This window comes from Dermacentor andersoni, chromosome 3 (genome assembly GCF_023375885.2).
Source record: "Dermacentor andersoni chromosome 3, qqDerAnde1_hic_scaffold, whole genome shotgun sequence".
Classification (NCBI taxonomy): Eukaryota; Metazoa; Arthropoda; class Arachnida; order Ixodida; family Ixodidae; genus Dermacentor; species Dermacentor andersoni.
The window spans coordinates 105,860,665-105,882,733 of NC_092816.1; the positions used below are offsets into that span (position 1 = coordinate 105,860,665).

Here is a 22,069-nt window from a genome sequence, read left to right on the forward strand (position 1 = left end):
TGGCACAGCCTTACACGCCCTCTCACATGCCCGCTTTAACGACAGCTATCAAGTCCCTGAATGTCGTCCGCGGCTTTGTTGAGTGTAGCAGCGGTAACTGTGAGACGCTGAGCATGATTACTGGGCTATAAATCATGACACTTGGTGCAGCAAACTACTGTAACAGGCAATACCGCATCAATGATTACTTCGAGTAGTCCTGCTACACGAAAAATAAACATGACATGCTTGTGCCACGCAGTTTTGCCCTTCTTTTCCTGGGTTATTTCTCTACTTCTTTTGAGTAATTAAGAAATCATCTTATTTAAGCTTTTCCATGGTACGTGGACTTTCAATTAAGCTTTTACTGTACAGTCCACTTCTGTTAATTCAACCCTAATGGGGCCAATGAAATTGACTGAACTATCCAGAGGGTCGGATTAAACAAGATGCAGAAAAAATGCCAGAAGACACCAACAATTCATTTGGCAGTATTTGCCAGAGTTTAAAACACCCTCGAATCAAACGCGCACCCATTTTCTGTGCGTCCGAAGTAGAAATGGCAACACCACTTCTAAACAAAGTACAAATCTAATGTGCCTCCGATTTTTTAACACAAAAAATGGGCAAGGGTCTAATATTTGTTGAACAATGTTTTCAAGGCTTCCAACATTAGCTTCGCCGCAATACATCCGTGTTATGCAGTGTAGCATACAAAGACTCTCGAGACGTTAAGGTGGGTTAGTTGGTAATGAGTAGTAGAATCAAATACCTCTTTAACAAACGCCGCTAAAATGAAATTACCAGTACAGCAAAGGAATAGTTCTGTCTTGGTTCTATTGCGAGTGGCACGCTGCGTTAAGTTTACAGCGAAGTGCCCTGTATAATGAAACATGGTTTTACGGCACAAGTTTATATGGGACACGGCAAGATACACAGGACAAATGCTGAACACAACTGATCTTTACTGCACAATGACACAGAAGCAGCAGTTACTGCACAGGCGTGATGATACATTGCCAGACAGGAGTGGCATTTCACTTTCCTGCGGCAAGTGCTACGTTGGCCAAACCAGCAGGTGCATCAACGACAGTTTGAGGAAGCATCACACATCGGTTGCAGGCTTTAGCAGCAACGTGGTACCTAGCTGACCACCGTAAGAGTAGTCTGTGTACTCCAGCGCTCACTGAAACTCATATTTTTGGGACCTCTAAGATGCAGAATCAAAGTGATTTTACGAGGCTTATTGCATAATAAAGAAAGCTAATTTTGTATCAGCACTATGTCTATTACCTTTTCCAAAAGAAGAAGAGGTCTATCTGAACAAAATGTTGTCTCATTTGCATGTGCAAAGTGTGTGAAAATGTTAGATAAAGTGTGCAGTAGCAATGTTTTTCTGTCATCCTTCCGTATTGTTGCACAGTAAAGATAAGTTGATGTTCGGCATTTGTACTGTGTATCTCGTTGAGTCTTCTCTAAATTTGCACCGTAAAATCATGTTTCATAATACAAATGCCACAAAAAGGTTTTGGTTTCGTACTAAATTGCATCGCGCCGGCAATTCTTGGTGCACTTTCCTTGGAAAACATAAAGCGCCCATTGTAATTGAGTAAATACCACAATCAGTCATTGTGAGGTAGCATTTTTGCTTGAAAATCTCCCTAGGGTGAGCTGAAAATAGGCATTTTTGATGGGCTATGATGTGTGTTCATTGCATTCACTGCCCCCTAAGCTCCACTGAGACAGACTCTGCCACTAAAGGGAACACTACTGAGGTCAGCATAGGGGCCAGCCACATGTTTGCTTACTGGTCAAGTTCAAATTATCCGGCAAAGGCCAATTTTACGATCGAAATAAATTTTTGGCCCATAGAAGCATAGGCACTGGCTGGGACATTCGATAGGGATTGAATTAATCAAGAAATCTAATTAACCGGAGTTCAATTAACAGAAGTCTACTGTATTTGCATATGTACAGCCACAAACACAAAGTGAGGACCTACACCTAAAAACAAAAAAATACTTAGTATATTTCGAAGATCCTAATGCAACCAGATTACAGCAAACAACAATGAGTCTTTGAGAAATGGTGGCTGTTAAAGGCAATATTGGAGGGGTCGGAGGTAGAGTGCGTGGTCAGGTATGAATGAGACACCTTCTGCCTTGAACAGTAGAAGTGTCACTTAAGGAGGTCATCTGATTATTTCACAGTACAATGCTAAGCATTTGTACATGGCATAATACTGTACTTATTCAAAAATAGACTGACGCTTCTTTTTTTCTTCTTTTGGAGAAACTACCCAAAATGAGCTATCGACCTATATTTGTGACCAAAGAATGTTGACCTATAATACAGTCGACTTCCGTTAATTCGATCCTGACGGAACTGACGAAACTGGTTGAATTAAACAAAATTTGGCTGAAGGCTTAGCTTGGTTAAGCCTGGAAGATTGCGAAAGCAATACCCTTGGCTGCGCCTTGGTTCGGCTGATGGTGTGGACATGGTTGCCCTTTGTTAAACTTATGGCTATACATCCTCCGACATAGCGCAAGGCAGCGCGCCGACCACTGCGAGGAGCCGAGCTGTAGCCCCATTTATCCTCCTAGCATGACGTCACACCAGCGAGCGTCCTCTCTCGGTAGCGCCGCAGCAGCGGCGCGCAAGGCTTCGCCTCCACTATCGATGCCGCGAGCTGGGGCCCCGTCTCTCGGTCTGGCGTGACGTCACATAGTCACGTGACGCGCAGCTGTGTAAGGAGGCGCCACGACCACCGATGGGCCGAAAGTGCGAGCAGTATCGCTTTCGCAATAAAAACAGAAAAAACGCCGAAACACGACACTGATTCACTTGGTAGCATTCGCCTTTAAAGTTAGCGTCGCCGCACTACAGCCATGTTCAACGGTGAAGCCTACCAATCAGGGAAAGCTGCCACTGTTGAAGCTTTAGCTCGAGCTCAACTCCGACGCGGCTTATTCAAATACTTGTAAAACACAAATACTTTTCTAAGATAACCCTTTGACTGATTTTAATGAAATTTGCTGCATTTGAAAGAGAAAGTTAAATTCTAGTGACTGTTGGAAGCAAAATTTTCTATTTAGGGACTGAGTTTTTTTTTTGTTGTTGAAAGAGTGTCCAAAATTTTGAAAGCTCAAGAAAAATAGAAGCACGAAGTTTACAAACTAATAGCCCTGAATCAAGAACAGATATCGCTGTTCTGTAAACGATAAGTCAATTTATAGTTTGCATGAATTTGTTACGTTCTGTACAAGGGTTAAATAAAAAAATAAATTATGGTATTTTACGTGCCGAAACCACTTTATGATTATCAGGCACGCCGTAGTGGAGGACTCCGGAAATTTCGACCACCTGGGGTTCTTTAACGTGCACCTAAATTTAAGTACACAGGTGTTTTCGCATTTCGCCCCCATCGAAATGCGGCCGCCGTGGCCAGGATTCGATCCCGCGACCTCGTGCTCAGCAGCCTAACACCATAGCCACTGAGCAACCATGGCGGGTACGTTATGTACAAGGGTTCTGCAAAAACTATTTCCATATTAATAAATTTTTCAGGATTCAGGTGTAACACACCAACTTTGTCCACTTTAGATGTACTGTTAGGTGCAATTCACGAAATTGTGATATTATTTTCCATTGTTGTGTTATAGAGTTGTAAATTTGATAGTATCGTTTATTGAAAATTTTCGATTATTGCTAACTTTTTATAAAAAATTGACAACCTAAAATGAAAATTCCAAATGAGCAGTCACTAGATTTTAAGTTGTTCTGTTAAATGCAACAAACCTCATCAAATTTGGTGCAGTGGTTGCCAAGAAAAACAAATTCTCCTTTTACATGTATTTAGATAGGAGCATCCAAGCTAAAGCTTCCTCTTAAGGGAAGTGTTCCTGATTTACACACGCACATGCGCCATCTCTGGTCACAATGCAAGCACGTAGACGCCTAATAAGCATAGTGGCAGCCATTCCGAAGTGTTTCTGACATTGCTGATAGCGATTTGAGCCCTCGTTTCGCCCAAAATGAGTATCTCATATACAAGACCGTTCATGGGACTTAGTAGGCGTTCCTCAATATACGCACGCATGCGCCGAGCACCAAGAAGCATACAAAAACCATCTGTATTTTGGGAAAGCTAGCAAGAAAGAAGGCGGTAAGATGAAAAAATCCTCAAGTTGAGGGGACGTTTAAAGCCAACGAAAGAGCGGGGGTCTATCAAAAGCTCTGAAGGCATGCCAGTAAACTTAGGCTTCTCGGTGCTCGGTATACAGTACATGTGCACCTGTATAATTAAGAAATGCGTACTATTTCCCGTGACAGCGGCCCCTTTCTATATTTCGTATGATTCAGCGCATAACACGGCTATATTGCAACGAAGCTGACTTGTCAATTTCAATTTATGTAGCAAAGGCCAATTTTGATATTGAAATAACGGAACTTTGGGCCCATAGAAATGTGTGGGCGCTGGCCTGGACCTTTGGTCTAGATCGACTTGACCGAAAAATCGAATTAACCAGAGTCAAATTAACAGAAGTCTACTGTATTCAGGTACAGAGCTAGCAAGACTACCGAGTTAATAATAATAAAGTTCCTCCTTTGTACCTACCGTAAAGCCAGTCTGGAAATTATCCAGGCTGGCTTATAGAAACGCTACATATCCAACATACTCGATGTCACTGAGGACAACAACATTTGGGTTGTCGAGTACACCTGCAAAGTATCCAACGAGGATGCAACTTGTGGCATCAACTAGCGAGATTTAGTAGCTGAGCTTACGATGTGCCATGCTTAAAGTTTCTTGTTTTTCTAAAAAAATATGGGTCAACCGATATATTAATTATTATCATTTCTTTATTTCTCGGCAAGTTCAACATACAGCAGTCGACCTGCATTCATGTTTGTCCTATCTTCCAAGTAAATATGGCAATGCTCCACTTCAGTAGTCCAACGAGAACCCGAAGATTTTACCAAGTGTGCAAGAAGCAACATGTTATGCTAGTCCTTACATATTGCTGCATCAAACTGTGTTTTCTTCTTCATTTCCATTCGTTATGCGGCACATCATTCAGATCTTAACGTTTGTTTTGTTTGCACTGTGTCCTTTTTAATTTTGTACCACTCTCAAAGCATCTAAGAATCTCATAAATCCTAACAATGAAAGCAGCACCCTCTATATATGTAAGCACGCACCTCATTTAGGGTGATGCTAAACTTGTCCAGCTGCAGGTTGCACGTAAGTCGTGGCTTTGACCGGACCCTAAGTGGCTGTGGTGAGCAGTTCCGCGAGATCTGTGCCTGGAAGCTGGTGGTGGCCAGCAGGTACGAGTGTGGCCTCACAGTCCGTGCAGTGCTCAGCGCATGCGTTTGATGCTTCTTCATGGCTTCCTGCATGCGTAACACCATCAAAACACTGGCGCTGTCACAGCCTGCGGGCAAATAAGGTACCACAAGTTTTTTTTCTGCTGACAAATAGCAGGCACGATGGATTGAATGCAGTTCTCATTCAACGCCGAAGCACAGGCGCTTCTGTGCTGTCCCTTCCAAAAGGTGTAACTCACAACTACAACCAGAACAAGCATGTACCCTAACTAGGTCTCAAGTGTAAAGGTGCCCATACTTTCAAGGCAGGCTAGCACCAGCCAAGGTTACCACAGAGCACTTTTCTTTTTTAACTGCATTTGATGTTAGTAAGCCGAGTGCGTGCATTGTTTTTAATAAAACAACAGCAGCAGAGTATTCTGTAACAACATACAACTGATCAGACTTTGCAATATGAGTAAAAAAAGTAGCCATCAGACAGAAAGAATGTTGGTGATAAAAGGATCAAAAAATGCAAGTGCCCCACTTGTTCGAGAGAAGAAAAAAATGCATCTACAGTGGCACCTTTCTTTTAAAATAAACCTAACTTGGCTAAAGGTTACTGAAATTAGAAAGAGTAAATAAAAACATTTAGGTTGCTGTCACTGCTAGAATACAAATAAGGTGCCTCCCCTAAGCATGGTCAACCCATATGCACACAGCATTTAATGCACAAAGCCACATCAGGCACTGCCCGAGTGCTAGATGCATGACTCCATGTTGCCTCGAAGCAGTGAATTGCCCACACTGCATTCGTACTCCACATGTGCGGGAGAATGGGAAGTTCAACCTACAGCCACTGCGGGGATGTCCAGGCTTCCCAGAAGGGTCACGTCACTGTCCCAGTAGACTGCGAAACCACTGAGCTGTACCGACTGGTGGGCAACGTCATCTGCAGCCCCAGATGCAGACTCCTGTGCGGCAGCCTATAACAATTTAAAGAGTAAGAAAAGTGTGAAAATGCCACTGACTGTTAGGGGAAAGAAAACAGTGACACCAAAAAAATTGCATCCACAAGCAGATAACTAACCTCTTTAACAAATATGCATGTTCTCATCTCTCAAGCACCAATGATTAGACTGCAATTCTATGCATAATAATATACTTTCTGACTAATATTTAAAAAGAAAAAGTGAGAGAAAAGCTATAGAACGTAGCACTATAAAACAGAGCAAAAAATATAACAGTAGAAAGTGGTCCAGTGATTTCTGGACAGGTTCACACATGTTCAAACAGATTCCAAAAGTAAAAAGAAAAAATTTTGTGTGCATTTGGTTTCTTTGGGAGAAACAGGTTTGCTAGAGTATCGTGCAATACAACTGAGGACCACTGTTGTTTTCATTGCTTTCTTTTTCTTTTTTCACAAGAAAATTAACTTGAAAAAATATCACGAAAATGAGGCACCATGCACAGTTGTAGTTAAGCATGTCCGAATTTATAGATACAAGTCGATTTCGTGGCGTCATGTGGGCCTATCCAATATGTTATTACGATTTATCTCTCCCCCTTTCCCCCGAATTTTCTTGTCAGATTCTTAGTTGTTTGCTCATTGACCATAACATAAAAATTAAGTAAACTACTTCACCGAATGCTTAACTACCCATGTTTTATGAATTGATTTCGGTAAAAATAAAAGAAGGTGCCTAAGTCTAAGACAATGCGTGAAGTCATTTTGCAAAAGTGAGCAGTTGTAATTAACCCCAACTTCACGAACACTTCATGCTTTTATTGATAAATTCACCAATTTATAGCTGAAATATCTAGAGGGGTCAAATAAGTAATGCAGTGAAAGCAATGAACAAATATTTAACTAAGGTGTATACAGTGGCAAATGAGTTAATTAAAAAAAATTATTACAGGATACGCGCTGTGCGAGAAAACAACATATCAGGGGACGCGTGTGAGTCGCGCATCCCCACAGTGGTTAGGCTGTGACGTCAAATATGTTGAGGCATCAATGCTTTCATCACCATTAGTGACTGAGAAGTTAGGCATTACCAGAAAAAGAGATTGCATGAGCTTTCATGTGATTCTACAGGGTCACCAGGACCTATTAGACAGTAGTATCCAGTAAATGCAATCAATATGGACAAATTATGGCACTCAGAAACTAAACCACCAAGTCACTCACCTCATCACCACCCTTAAAAGGATGAGGTCTGGACACCGACCAAAAATGGTTTAAAATAGTTATTTACGTTTCGGCTCCCCCACGGGAGCCGTAACGTAAATAACTATTTTAAACCATTTTTGGTAGGTGTCCAGACCTCATCCTTTTAAGTATGCATCATCCCGACCAGACGGGCTTCCGTCATACTCTCGACTTTATCACCACCCTATAATTGCGTACCTGGTTGAACAAAAACGCACTAGTCTATTCTTTAAACATTTGGCTACATATTTGTCATCTCCTAGTAAATTCCCAGCTTAAACATAAAGTTCACAGTGAGCTAATGCTTGCAAAACTTGCCTTCTTGTTTGATTGCATTTAATTTGATCGCATGTTTCAGTTAATTCTCAATGTCTTCTTATTGCGTATGTGTTAAAATGTTTGCAATAAACTGTAACGCTCTTTAGTAACTTGTGTTTTTTTTTTTTTCATACAAATACTTTAGCACCAATTGTGCAACATAAGTTATTTCTTTCCTTTTTGTTACCATCCTATGACCGCTAAGTCACCTTGTATCAAAAGGGCTTTACACTTTCTCAGGCATTCATTTGCAATAGTAGGAAAACTCGGGCAAGTTGGTGGATGTTCATATTTGGCAAACAGCACCACTAACACAGTTGAGGACACTTACGTTGTGAGCCATACGAGGCGTGTTCAAAAAGAAACCGAACTTTTGCTATAACACCATTACAGCTTATGGTACAGCATTTTAAGTGCTGTCCCCTTCAAAGTAGTCCCCTCTACTGGCAATGCACTCTTCCCATCTTTTCTTTAATTTTGGAAAGCCTCCTAGAACACACCTTCTGGAATGGTGCACAGGTCTCTTCTCGCATTGTCCTGGATCTCCTCTACAGTTTTGAAACGATGTCCTTTCAAGGTGGTTTTCAGCTTGGGGAATAGAAAAAAGTCTGCTGGGGCTAGGTCCGAAGAATATGGTGAGTGGGGCACAACAGGAGTGTGGTGTTTTGCTAAGTAGCTGCGGACAAGGAGCCACGCGTGAGCCGGGGCATTGTCATGATGCAACATTCAAGCCTGATTTTCCCACAATTCAGGCCTCTTACTGTGCACAGAATCTCTCCAACGTGCTAGGATTCCCTGGTAAACTTCTTTGTTTACCGTCTGACCATGTGGCACAAATTCCTGATAAACGATGCCTTTGCGGTCAAAAAACACATCCAACATCACCTTCATTTTTGACCGACTCATGCGTGCTTTTTTTGAACAAGGAGAACCTTTGGCCACCCACTGCGATGACTGCACTTTCGTTTCAACATCATAGCCATAAACCCATGTCTCATCACCTGTTATGATGTTCTTAAGAAAGTTTTCATCGTCGTTGGCAGCGGCAAGCGGTTCCTGGCTGATTTCAACATGGGTCTGCTTCTGTTTGTCAGTCAACAAACGCGGCACGAATTTTGCACTGACACGATGCATCCCAAGTTTCTCAAAATTTCATGAAATGATCCTACGTTGATACCCACTTCATCAGCGACTTCTCGAACAGTCAAACGACGATTTCCACGAATCACAGTTCGAACTCTCTCGACGTGGTCATCATCTGTGGATGTGAAACGTCGTCCAGGCTTAGGATCGTCACCGACCGACATTCTTCCATGTTCCAAAAACTTGAACCAATCATAGCACTGCGTGCAACTCATACAGTCCTCCCCGTATGCTTGGCTAAGCAACTGAAATGTCTCTGTGAAAGTTTTCCCAAGTTTGTAGCAGAACTTCAGAGACACACGCTGTTCTTCCGAGTCCTTCACTGTCACTTTGGCACTAATCCGAAGAACAGTTTGTTCATGTGCTCACTTCAGCAGCTGTAGCTCGCTAACTAACACTCAGAGCGAAACATGGCAAATGGCAGTTTGTTGTCTAAACCTGCCGCTACATGCGTTCAGTAGCCGCAGCGCGCTCCCTCTGCCAGTTGGCGCGCTATTTCAAAAGTTCGGTTTCTTTTTGAACACACCTCGTATTTTTTCGTCCTTATGTGTATTAGCACAGCTATTTACCAAGCACTCATTTGCTTCCCTGTTGAGCCCATCCGCAACTACTTTTTTAGGCTGTCCAAGATATACTTCGAAATTCATTACAGTTTTTATGCACTGTACTTGGTCATCCTAAATGTCCGGACATGACTGAGGCCCTAAAGCAATAAAGAAGGTCATTCAGGCACTGCAGATAAAATACCCTAGAAAAATGGGTTTACAAGACAGGAAAGACGCTGACCTGAAATATGCAAGTTTTGGAGGTTGTTTTCAAGAGCATTAGCAGATACAGTAATCGCACTGACCTCATCTGCCGCAGCTGCTTGTGATGACAGAGTCTGGATGGTGATGCCACAGGCAAATGGGTTTTGAGGATCTGTACAACCATCTTCACACCTTATGTGGATGTCTTTGATTTTAAACTAAAGATATGAAAGAAAAAATAAAACTTTTCAGGGTCAAAGCAACAATTGTACTGTTCAACAAAAGACACACGGTCATCCTAAAGAAGGCATAAGATCAGTTCGTTAGCAAATAAGTAAAAAGAAAGTGTAGAACACAAGAACAAGCAACATTAGTTTTTCTTGGCAGATATAACTATCACCTCAGGCAATCAGGCAGCAGCAGTTTACAAGTAGCCACCACACAGTGCATACTTATAAAGTGTGCTTGAATATAATTATTTTTAAGGAATCTGCCACACAACTAAATTTTGTTTTCATTGACACAGTAGCTATGACAACTTCAGTCCACGCCCATTTCAAGTGATCCGCATACAACATACTTTCGGATTATGACTTAGTTCTGTCCACCTGTATTACCAATGCAACAAATTCAGTTTTTGACAGACCCGGCTATAATGGACTATCAGCTAAAACAGAAAAAACATTAGGCAAATTTTGTCTAGATGGTGTAAATACAACATAATTTGCTGTGGCAATGGGTGCATACAATAGTGTACTGCATGCAACTCTTTCTGGCCACTTGTGGAATTTTCAAAAACATACTTTTTCTTAAGGAACAAATATACTAGCTATAAGCTTCTCGCAACGGGAAGCCTTTCCTTTTCGCACCTAGCAGGCAGATTTAATTGTTATAACCAATAACGCACCATGAGAACATTTCATTTAGTAAGCGGTTTATTATACCACAGCACATGCACAAGTTTACAGTGCCTTGCCTGCTCATTGTTACATCTGATATACTGCTAACAACAGTATTGTTATAAGTGCACTAACTGTATGGCAATTTGTCTAAAACAAAATGTTCATTTCATACTCACTACTTCAAAAATTCAGTGTGGAATCTATCAATGCTATGAGCAAGTAACAGCACAGTTACTGAACAATGACAGCATGCAAACATCAAACAGTTATTGCACAATAAAAGAAACACATAGGCCATTTGCTTTGACTTCTTAAATTTCAACAGCAAATATAGAAACTCTAGGTATTGATTGGTATGCACTATTACAAATGACGACAGGCCGACACATTTGTCGCAGCAAACATTCACTCTATTACCCCACTCCGTGACTCTTCCCTCCCGCTGTCCCCATGCTGTCTCTCTGCACACACTAGACGCAACACACACTACATGCCACCAGCGTCTTGTTTCCCCTCTCGCCGCCACACACGCGCCACGTGGTACTCTCTCTAGCAACTACAGTCAACCGTGCACACAGCCTCTGAGAACCGCGCCTCACCTCACTTGAAGCTTTCGGTCTGCTTACGCCGCTACTCTCTCCTCACAGTACAACTGCACTGAATGAATTCGGTTCAGTTGTGTATATGTGTGTACATCATAAATGCACGCAGCCACAAAGTGCACTGGACAATATTTAGTGATAACACGCAAATGGCTTGCAGAATTAATCATACAAAACTGAACACTACAACTAATGCATAAAAAGAGACATCTTCAGGAACAGTTGAGCATTTCAATTCCTAGCAGCAGCTCACCTGCAGGTTCTTGATGATATTTGTCATAACAGACGTGCCACAGGTCAACCATGCTGCATAGGAGTACGCATAGTACGAAGGTTCTTGCTTTGATTCGTAACTGGCCTGTAAAAAAAAAGGGGGGGAAACATATTTTAGGCTATTTAATGGCGCATGACAGATGTGGAAAAAGAACACAAATGACAGGACAAGGTCGCTATTTTGAAGCAATGCCTTTTTCAATGCTAATGCCTTTTGGTGCTTTTCACATTCATGAGCGGACACGCTTGACACTCCACCCATGGCTGTAGGGTTTGGGTACCATGACCTCAGGAGTCCGCCGTCATATAGAGGGTCGCACTCTAGCCTACGCCGCCGGTGTGTCTAGAAACAAGTAGCTGGCCGACACTACTGGGGTGTCACATGGAGGCTAAGCTGGCATAAGCCGTCGTCCGTACTTTCACGGGAGTTACGTCTTCATGATGAGTACGAAGTCGGGAGGTCAGAGGAACGAAACAGGGGGTTTATTTACATAGGTGAAGCAAACTTGGTTACAGGTAAAGACAGACTCATACTTGCAGGACTTGCGAGCACAGCACAAGTTGCATCATAGCACACGGATACACAGTTCTCGGAGCATGCTAAAAATTGTGGAGCAGCACACTAAACGATGCTGGAAGTGCACATTCCGCATACACAGAGGATGTCTCTTAAAAACGCTTTGTCTTCCCCAGATCACTCGCTAGAAAAACAGCTCATGTCCGAACCAGTCAATCCGGTGGTCATGTAGACTCACGAAACTTCGCCACCGAGGAGAAGGTCAACACAAAGCACCCACACTGCCTTTGTGATGCTAATGGAAAGGAGGAAGCAAGTACACCATACTGATCGCCAATGCGATGACAGGGAGAGGTGAACAAGACAAGCCACCATAGGGAATGCCGCGTCCCAATATTCCCAACCGCTTCTTGACTGACTTCATGGGTTGGCATGACACACAACACTTGGCATTGGATGGGCTCGACCTTGGGCAACTTGCTGAATACGTACGCACCCCTTTTTCGGCAATTAGCCCAAGCCTTGGATAAGACTTACCTTCAGGGACGGCTTCACAATGACATCACTGGCAAGTTGCTTGATAAGAATAGAGATGTGGAATCTTGTAGGAAAGCCAATTTTTTCAGCACCTCAGTGTCCACGTACTTGGTGGAATGCTGTTTGACGCCAATACCACAATGACCCCGGCCTCCACTCTTCGGCGAATATGCCAAACGTAACAGGGCAGAGAATCGCTTTCCCACTCACAACACAAAAAGCGTCGACAGGCATTAGCAACGGCAAAAGGCATCACAACGAAATTGCAGCCCAGGTGTCAAGCTATCAACCGAGATTTATTCAGAAAAACATTATGTACAGCTTACAGTCACACAACCACAGCAAACATGCTAGCTATAAAAACAAACAAAATGCGCACACAAAATGAGCTGTAATAAAGCACATGTTACCTATAAGACATGCACAGAGTTACCCAAGAAAACCATTTCCTTACTGAGATGGAACACAGATTACATGGTGATTCAAGCTTCACTCCTTCACTTGATAATAGGCTTGTAATAGGCCTCTATTGACTCTCTCTCTTAGTTTTATCTTTTCTTCTGCTGATATTTGGTTAGAGTGAGCTTATGGTACTAGTAGCATCTGCATTCCTCGCAATGTTTGGCAATTTGGCTGCCAAAACCATTCTTGACATTCAGTCTGTGTTGTGGCATCTGATCATTAAAGCACTGACTAGTTTGATTAAAGGGTTCCTGAACCACCCCTAGGGCTCGATGAAAAAATGCAGTCTGCAGATAGCACACACTACTGTGAACATCTCAACCAAATTTCGCAGTCATGCGCGGCATGTGGAGCTCACAAGCGGAGCATGAAGCCACCCGTTTCTCAAACACCCATTTCAACATAAGCCCACTCCTCACTCTTTTCGGGCACTATATTTTGTCATATAGTCGATTCCCATATGCGGCTGCTACTGGCCAATAGCTGACATCAATCAAAAAGGGCATCTGGATCAATGCGCTTCTTTCTGCTGTTAATGTGTATATTTGTGGACACAATTTAATAAACAGGCTGAATTGAAGTATGCAAAAATCTGATTTCGAATATTGATAAAATTGCGTACTTCCGGAAGAAGCCAACTATTTTCTGCTCACGCTCGGCCATGGCCAACTGGGTAGGAAGTGAACTTTGGCCATTCTGCTTATCAGTTTCGTAGCCATCAGGTCTCGCTAATTTCGACTAGTCTTGAACACGCAACTAGCCTCAAACCACTCAAAACTTAAGGTCAGACCACACGCACGCTTGCCAGGGTGCGCGGCCTCGTGGCCGCTCCTGGTTAGATGCCTTAGCAGACTTATTGGTAGCACTTTAACCCTTTCGCTGTCACTGACGTACCCGTACGTCATCGCGCTTCCCCCCCACGGTGTCACTGACGTACCGGTACGTTCTCTATCGTGCGTTCAAAATTTCGCGCCTGAGCGCAAAAACAGGCGCTCCTGGATTGGCCACGCCATCTGTTGACTCTTTCTACAAGTTCGTATATTCGCTCCGACCTGTGTTAACCCATGTATTGAAGAGTACGGTGCGACTGCCACTCCCCACTTTCTCTTTGCTGAGTGGCGCGGTGGCTCCGCGTTCGCTGGATCATGCGTCGCGCGCGCGTGGTTATGGGTTCAAGGGTTGTTCTGTAATCTCCACTGGTTTGAAGGTTTTTATTTTTCTTCTGTTGGTGTGCCTGCTACGGCGCGTCAAGTTCAGGCGCACGTGCCGTTGCCTCTCCAAAAAGGGTGACTCGATTGCTGCTTTCGCTCTCTCGCCGCACCCTCGCTTCCGACTTGCAGCAGTAAACGTAAAGCCCTTCGAACTTTGTTTAGCCTTTTTCCATCTCTCTCTGTCTTCTTGATCACGCAACGTCCCATTTCTCTCCGTTGCGCGGGCGACTGAAAGCGCATCCTCCCTGCGCGCGGTTACTTTCGGATCGCTCGGCGCGCGGGACCTTCGTCTGCTCATGGGAGCGGTGGCTGAATTCCGATTCAGAATACGAGCCGAGCTCAGATTCGGACTCGGACGAAGTCGCTTGAGACGAAGAGGGTTCCGCATCGTCAGATTCGGATGTTGAACAGATTTTATAGTCAGGCTGATGATGATGATGATGTTTACTAACAACAGCTGCAGAACACTGAAATGTGCATATTGCATTGACTATGTCATTTGTATACCAATCATAATCAAAAATAAATTGCTATGTTCATTCCATGTTATGCTCGTTCCCTGAAACCAAGCCGACACTGGGGGTGCGTCACGGCCAGAAACGTCCGACAGCGAAAGGGTTAATATACACAAGTTGGATGTGGCTGCTATTCACCGGTGAAGCGGGTGCAGAACAAAGCTGGCCCACACCACATAGCACGGTGCGGACCATGCATATGAGCATGAGCACGCACTGAAGCCCTGTCATGCACAAAGCAATTGCTGTGCATAAAATCTACAGTTGCATGTAGGTGCAGTCTCTTATTTAGAGTAGATACCGCGGCCACCGTGGAATGCTGCAACGAGTCCATTTGCTGAATGCACTGCGGCTTTCTGAAAACAACTGCGTTTAACGTGTCGTAGGCACCAAAATAGGAAAGTGTGGCGTCTACGAGAACATTCAAAATCAAATTTGAACTGCGCGCCACAGTGATGTTCAGTAGGTGGAGCGTTGTGGGCACGCCTTGCTCCGTTGTAGCCTTCGCAGTGTAAGGCATTGAAGAATGTGCGGGAGCACCACAAGTGGGATTATAGGCTACCTTTGAATACCAATAACTCCACTTCTGATGAGCGCATTGAAGTATATTTTGCCGCAAGATATTTCTGAAATAGTCTATTTTAACTTCAAATGCATTTCTCGACTTCAATAAAAAGTGGTTCAGGGCCCCTTTAAAGGGATACGGACAAGTTATTTTCGCCTCACTTTCTTTTTTATAATGCAGATCTAGTACCTCTAAGCCCCAGAAAAAATACTGTTATGCTTTGCACCACCTTAAATAATTTAAAATATTAGCTTTTCAACAGCAAGTTTTGCTTTCGTATCTACGGTGTTGTGACATCATGACATGGTATGTGGTTACGTGGGAGAAGGATATTGTAACGTTTTGACAGTGACATTGTCTCGTTCGGCCGTCCACTATGCTGCCACACAGGCGCTCACAAGTAGCAGCATATGAGGCAACCGAGCAAACCGAAAGTTTGAAATATCATGTCAGTAGCATTTTATTGTACTCTTTTTCACAACTAAGTCTGATGCAATGCACTCCTCCTGATGCACACTTTTATTCATTTCATTTATTTACCCTAAGTATAAACAAGTAGCACATAGCTTCATAGCACATGAATTTTTCTGGCTGTGGTTCATCAATGTACAAATATTTGACAGTACACAAGATGCCGACACGATAGTGCCAACATCGTGACAAGTGTGTGCCAGGAATTGGAAAGCTGCCAGAACAGTGGTAATGACGTGCGCATAATGAATGATACTTCGATAAGCTGACATTGTTGTAACTTCAGCACATTTTCATTCTGGACTGAAGACAAAAGCCCCAGTCAAACTTTAACATGATGCATGCACGAAACAAAACAAGGAATGCTACACGAGGCCACCCTCTCGCTTTCTTAGTCATTTTTCTCGTGCTATGATTTGCCCTGCATATCCACACTGCCTTTTGGTGTGTTTCAATGAGCAATGCCTTACTGTCACATCATCCACAAAGATCAACAAGGACACAAATCCTATGATTGTCATACGCACTCCAATTTGGCCACATCTTATGGCCCAACTGGTACGGCTCCATTACATCTATTCGGTCTTCCAGAAATGTGTCCACCCAGAATTTTGTGTGTGCTTTTTACTTTTTTTTTTTTTCGCAATTAGTAGGCACTACCCGCCATAACTCCTTTACGACTGTGTTGTCATTTATTGATATAAAATGCTTATGGTATGAAAATGTATCGAAAGTGAGAGAGGCTGCCAAAGTTAAGGTAACAATGAAAATGTAATTTCTGCTTACTTTGATTTTTTTAATAAGTCCTGTTCAGAGAAAATTTAATAACTTCAGTGATTAAGCTAGAGCATATGTATGTTTTTTTTTTAATGCCATCAAGATCTTTAACATGCATCAAAGCATATATGCTACTGCAGTATAAAAGAGCTCCAGCTTCTAAAGCTTTTATGACAGCAGACCCAAATATAAACGGCGGAAGCTGGAATGAGGAGTAATCACTGTACTAGATAAAGCTTCCATTAGTGTCACCAGAGATATATGTATTATAACACAATGAAAGGTACATGACACCTCATTCCCGCAATAGCACGGGCCAGATTATGAAGCGCACACGCATGCTGAAGATAAGCCCAATCAGCTGTTACTGCAGATTATCAAAGTAGAAGAAAAAAAAACTAACAGATAAATAACAAAGCTTATGCTACCTCTTCAATAAATGCCACTGTACAGATTGCAGGCAGGAGGTACAAAATTATATAGATATGGCCTGACTCATCGGTTGATCGATACTAGGTGGATGTTAAAAATAAATAAAGAAAGCAATGCAGTGCAACAACACGTGACAGGCAAAATTAACAAGCTGGAGAGTAATGCACAAGAATGCATGCAGTTTCTGCCTACCTTCCACTTGGCTTCCATGGCATCCAGTTTGGCAATTTTGGCATTTTGCAACACTTGATCTTCACGCACTTCATCATACTGCACACATACACACAAAAAAAAATATACCAGCTCTGAGCATCTCTGACAATTCAACATGGCAATGTCTCACAAAGTAAAATGTTTAAACAGAACAGGTCAACCAAGCACTGCTGCCATTAAAAGGTCATCATCACTACATAATATAGAAAATTAATGCTCATGACTGTCAAAAAGATCTCAAGTCAGTCTAGGAAAGGTCGGAGGGAACTTAACTTTTTGTTTATTTACTGTCACCACATCAATTGTCCGATTTTTGGCAACTGAATGAATTAAGATATTTTTTTTAATTTGGATATAGAATTTACATAGTATTCTATCATCTACTGAATATATTTTTACATTACATGAGGCATATACATTTTTAAGTGATTACAGATGTGCATGGGAAGCCAAGGATGTCTTACATTACAGTATTCTTATAAAGATCAGATAATAGTCGCATCCCATACTCGTTACAACACATCTGACATATGTGAAAGTAAGCTACAATAAGTTAGTTCAAAAATATCATGTTCGTGCAATTAATAAACGTTATGATGAATACGGGTGAATGGTGCTCAAGGTTGGACAAAATTTAATGACACAAAAACGACATCAAAAATATGTAACAAAGAAAATGGTATTACTTGTCATGCATAAGAAAGAAAAAAGAAAAAAGTGGGGTACAGATCAGCAGGAGATGTCGATTCCTCTCCGTCATCCTGTTAAATCCTCTTATGTCTCATGTAGACACAAGGAGATTTTTTACAATTATTGCTAACACACATAGGAATGTACTGCAACCACATCCTATACTGCGTAGCACGAAGAGGAACTTTTCAAACAAGTTTGCTGCAATGAATGAATGCTGTGCCTATAATTGCCTGATTGACATTTAGATGATTGATAATGGCCGATACGTCGAAATCTACACTTGCATTACAGAAACATTGCAGCAATACGCTGAAGATTACAATCATGTGGAGCTATTTAACCCTTTCTACTGCTGTTGAGTGTAGTCATGACTGGGGATGTGCACCAATATAGGCAATGGCAAATATATAGTAACCATGATGGCATGCTTCCGAAACCTCTGGAAAATGTTATGCACTTTTCATCATTTGTTTCAGTGTGGAAAGGGGTAATGCTTATGAAATTCCCAGTACCCATGCATTTTTACATTCTGCCAATACCAAAATGTGCCTTGATCAACTTTTCACAATCCGAATAAGCATTTGAGATTATGCAATAACTACATAGCAATGGGCACATGTAGGCAGCCGCATTCACAAAATGCTTTACCAAGCATGTTCTCCACACACAAAAACCACAGTATGTATAATTCACTGATCAATGCATAATAAAAGTGCTCTGTACATTTTGCTCATTTAGAAATTAAATACGAACAAACGAAATCCTGTTCTGTATTTTGTCGATGTAGTGCTCAAGCAACTTGACATATACAGTCACAGACAAGATAGACCTTCCCAGCAAGCAATGTGTATCCTCTGCAGTAATGCAAAAGGTGCAACACTAGCACACAGAACTTACATCGTCAAGAGAGACTGGTCCAATAACTATGTACAGTTGTTCAATGGTGATCAGCCACGGTTCACTGCGCAGCCTGGTCACTGGGATTTTCAGGCTCAGTTTTCCGATAAAACCTGTTTCCGAGAGACGAAGAAGCGGCAATTGCAACATGTGACATGACAAAATTCTTGAGAAACCTCTAGTAGGTACGGTTTGGTAAACGACAACTCAAACATAATGCTAATATTTACCCGCTTTAATTTCTAGCGGCAGCAGCAGGTGTCGAAATGCATCTTTCTTGAGTGGAAGGTTTTCCAATTCAACTTGGCCTGCAAAGCGATGTGCGAAATATAATTTCGAGACGAGATTTGTGGCAGAAGCACACAAGCCGGAAACGTCATCCGGCGAGCGGTTTAATATAAAAATGAATTATGTAGTACGACCAAGAGAGGTTTCGGCAGCTCACCTCTAAGCAACCCAATTGACAATTGGTGCGTGTTGAGGTTCTCGACGTAACCTCCAACATAGGTGTTGAGGACCCATGCCGCTAGACCTTCCAACATGCTCGCGGCTGCGTGGAGGAAGAACAGCAGGAAACACGGTGACTCACGAAACACTTCACAAAGCGTTATAATCAGCTTGGAAGTGCTGCAACGCTGAGTGACCGCCAGCACGCATGGCAAGCGGGAGCATGTGTAGACCGACCGATCAAAGTGACACACCTTTCCGAGTAACACGCAATTTCGGCTCACGATTTCTCACCCGCTTTCGCACATGAAACGAATCGCACTGTACGCGGCACCACAGCAGCTCGACTAATCTAATATAAAATTTAGACGCTTCGCCTCAGCCCGATATTGCAAGGACACAAGCACACATTTTCCTTGGTCCCGTAAAGCCATGTGAGAGCAGCACGGCAAGGAGATAACTTTCCTGTTTGTTTCATTCATTACGGTCGTCACGCAGAGGCCAATGGTGGCCGAGTAGACTGGAATACCTATTATTTACCTCAAGATCCTGCGTTCGCTCTTCGCATATTTACTAACTACAAGACAGCATGAGTACTCCAAGCAATGCACCAAGCGGAGAACGCAACTTTTCTCTAACTCCTTCGAAATGATAACAAATCGACAGAGGCGACATCTACTCATAAAACGTGGGCAACGTGAGCTGCCGAAAACGAAACTGATATTGCGCGGGAAAATTCAATTGGTTGTGAACACCAGGTAACCGCGTCCTCGCATAACTCAAAAATTAAAAGGCATGTCGCAATTTCTGAACGTGTTCTTACCACCTAGGGGAAAAATAAAAGCAGTCACACATTCATCAGACGATGGGGCATGTGCCTTCTAATGTCTGCTCGCCGCATGACGCTTTTTGGACGAATCCGGATGCGATTCTATCATAGAGAAACACATACATAGGTATGTTTCTCTATGAATCACTCAGGCTCGTGACATCACAGCAATCGTCCAACTGCGAACGTGGACCTCATGACGTCCAAGTCACGTCGTTAAAGTCATCATCATCATCATCCTATGCGATCTCCAAATACCCCTCACAGATACCCCCGCCCTGCGCCAACTGATTCCAACTTGCGCATGCGAATTTCCTAATTTCATCTTCCTGCCTAGTTTTCTGCCGTCCTTGGCTGCGCTTCCCTACTCTTGGCACCCGTTCTGTAACTCTAATGGTCCACCGGTTACCTAGCCTACGCATTACATGGTCTGCCCAGCTCCATTTTTTTTCTTTTATTAATGTCAATGAGAATATCAGCTATCCCCGTTTGCTCCCTGATCCACGCTTCTCTCTTCCTGTCTCTTAACGTTACGCCTAACATTCTTCGTTCCATTGCTTTTTGTGTGGTCCTTGTTCTCAAGCTTCTTGGTCAACCTCCAAGCTTCTGCCCCATATGTAATTAGCACCGGTAGAATGCATTGATTGTACACCTTCCTTTTCAATGATAATGCTAAGGTTCCAGTCAGAAGCTGGCAATGTCTGCCATATGCACTCTAACCCATTTTTATTCTTCTGTAAATTTCCTTCTCATGATCAGGGTCCCCTGTGAGTAATTAACCTACGTAAACATACTCCTTCACAGATTCTAGAGGCTGACTGGCGATCCTGAACTCTTGTTCCCTTGCCAGGTTATTGAACATTATTTTTCTCTCCTGTATATGAATCAACTCCACTCTTACACTTTCTCTGTTAAGGTCCTCAATTATTTGTTGCAATTTGTCCCCAGTGTTGCAGAACATGACAATGTCATCTGCAACCCGAAAGTTGCCACGATATTCGCCATTGATTTTTCACTCCTAAGCCTTTCTAGTTTAATAGGTTGAATATTTCTTCCAAGCATGCAGGGAATAGCATTGGAGAAATTGTGTCTTCTTGCCTGACCCCTTTCTTTATAGGTATCTTTATACTTGTGAAGAATCAAGGTAGCTGTGGAATCGTAGACATTTTCTAAGATATTCACATGTCTCCTGTACTCTTTGATTACATAATGCCTCTGTGTCTGCTGGTATCTCTACTGAATTAAATGCCTTTTCATAAATATGAAAGCCATATAGAGAGGTTGATTGTACTCTGCAGCTTTCTCGATTACCTGAATGATGACATGGATGTGATCCATTGGAGAGTATCCCTACCTGAAGCCAGCCTGTTCTCTTGGTTGAGTGAAGTCAAGCATTGCCCTTATTCTATTGGAAATTATATGGTGAATACTTTATACAATAGTGAAAGTAAGCTAATGGGGCTATAAGTTTTCAATTCTTTAACGTCTACATTTTTGCGGATTAGTATAATGTTGGCATTCTTCCAGTTCTCAGGAACACTTGAAGTCGCAAGACAGTTCATATAAAGGGCCGCAAGCTTTTCAAGCATATCTTCTCCATCTTTGATTAAGTCGACTGTTATTCAATCTTCTCCTGCCGCTTTTCCCCGGTTTACGTCTTGCAAGGCCCTTCCAACTTCATCGCTAGTTATACATGTTTCCTACGGCAACCTCAAACTAGCGAGTCGGAAGGTGATGTTTGTCGCCTGGTAATGAGGGTAGAGCAGGCCTCTGGGATGTTGCGTGAGCACATTACCTCTTTAACCTGTTCGTTACTATCACGAATGGAGGTAGTGTGGCTGCACTGGGTAATCTACAGGTCAGCATAGATTTCTTCCGCTGCTTTTACTATATCCTCGAAATTGCCAACAATATTACCCTGCTTATCTTTCAGTGCATGCATCTTGGCTTATCCTATGCCAAGTTTGCTTTTCACCGATTTCATGCTGCATCCATGTTTTACTGCTTCCTCA

The 22,069-nt window shown here is 42.6% G+C and overlaps 1 protein-coding gene across 5 annotated transcripts in view; it reads right to left on the minus strand.

The window, feature by feature from the left end:
• Vps13D (vacuolar protein sorting 13D) overlaps positions 1-19,861 on the minus strand; it is a 172,267-nt gene extending 152,406 nt beyond the window's left edge. For 4 of the 5 annotated variants that reach the window (XM_072287274.1, XM_055075303.2, XM_072287273.1 and 1 more), the window contains exons 1-9: positions 19,769-19,861; positions 19,227-19,331; positions 19,012-19,089; positions 18,782-18,894; positions 17,171-17,248; positions 11,472-11,576; positions 9,816-9,932; positions 6,147-6,278; positions 5,185-5,379 (exon numbers count right to left, since the gene is read on the minus strand). In XM_072287274.1, coding sequence (XP_072143375.1) covers positions 5,185-5,379; positions 6,147-6,278; positions 9,816-9,932; positions 11,472-11,576; positions 17,171-17,248; positions 18,782-18,894; positions 19,012-19,089; positions 19,227-19,323 — 915 coding nt within the window. In that variant the 5' untranslated portion in view covers positions 19,324-19,331; positions 19,769-19,861. Of the gene's footprint in view, positions 1-5,184; positions 5,380-6,146; positions 6,279-9,815; positions 9,933-11,471; positions 11,577-17,170; positions 17,249-18,781; positions 18,895-19,011; positions 19,090-19,226; positions 19,679-19,768 lie in introns of those variants that run through there. The other variant, XM_055075299.2, reaches the window with a different exon arrangement.
• Between the last annotated feature and the right edge of the window lie 2,208 nt (positions 19,862-22,069).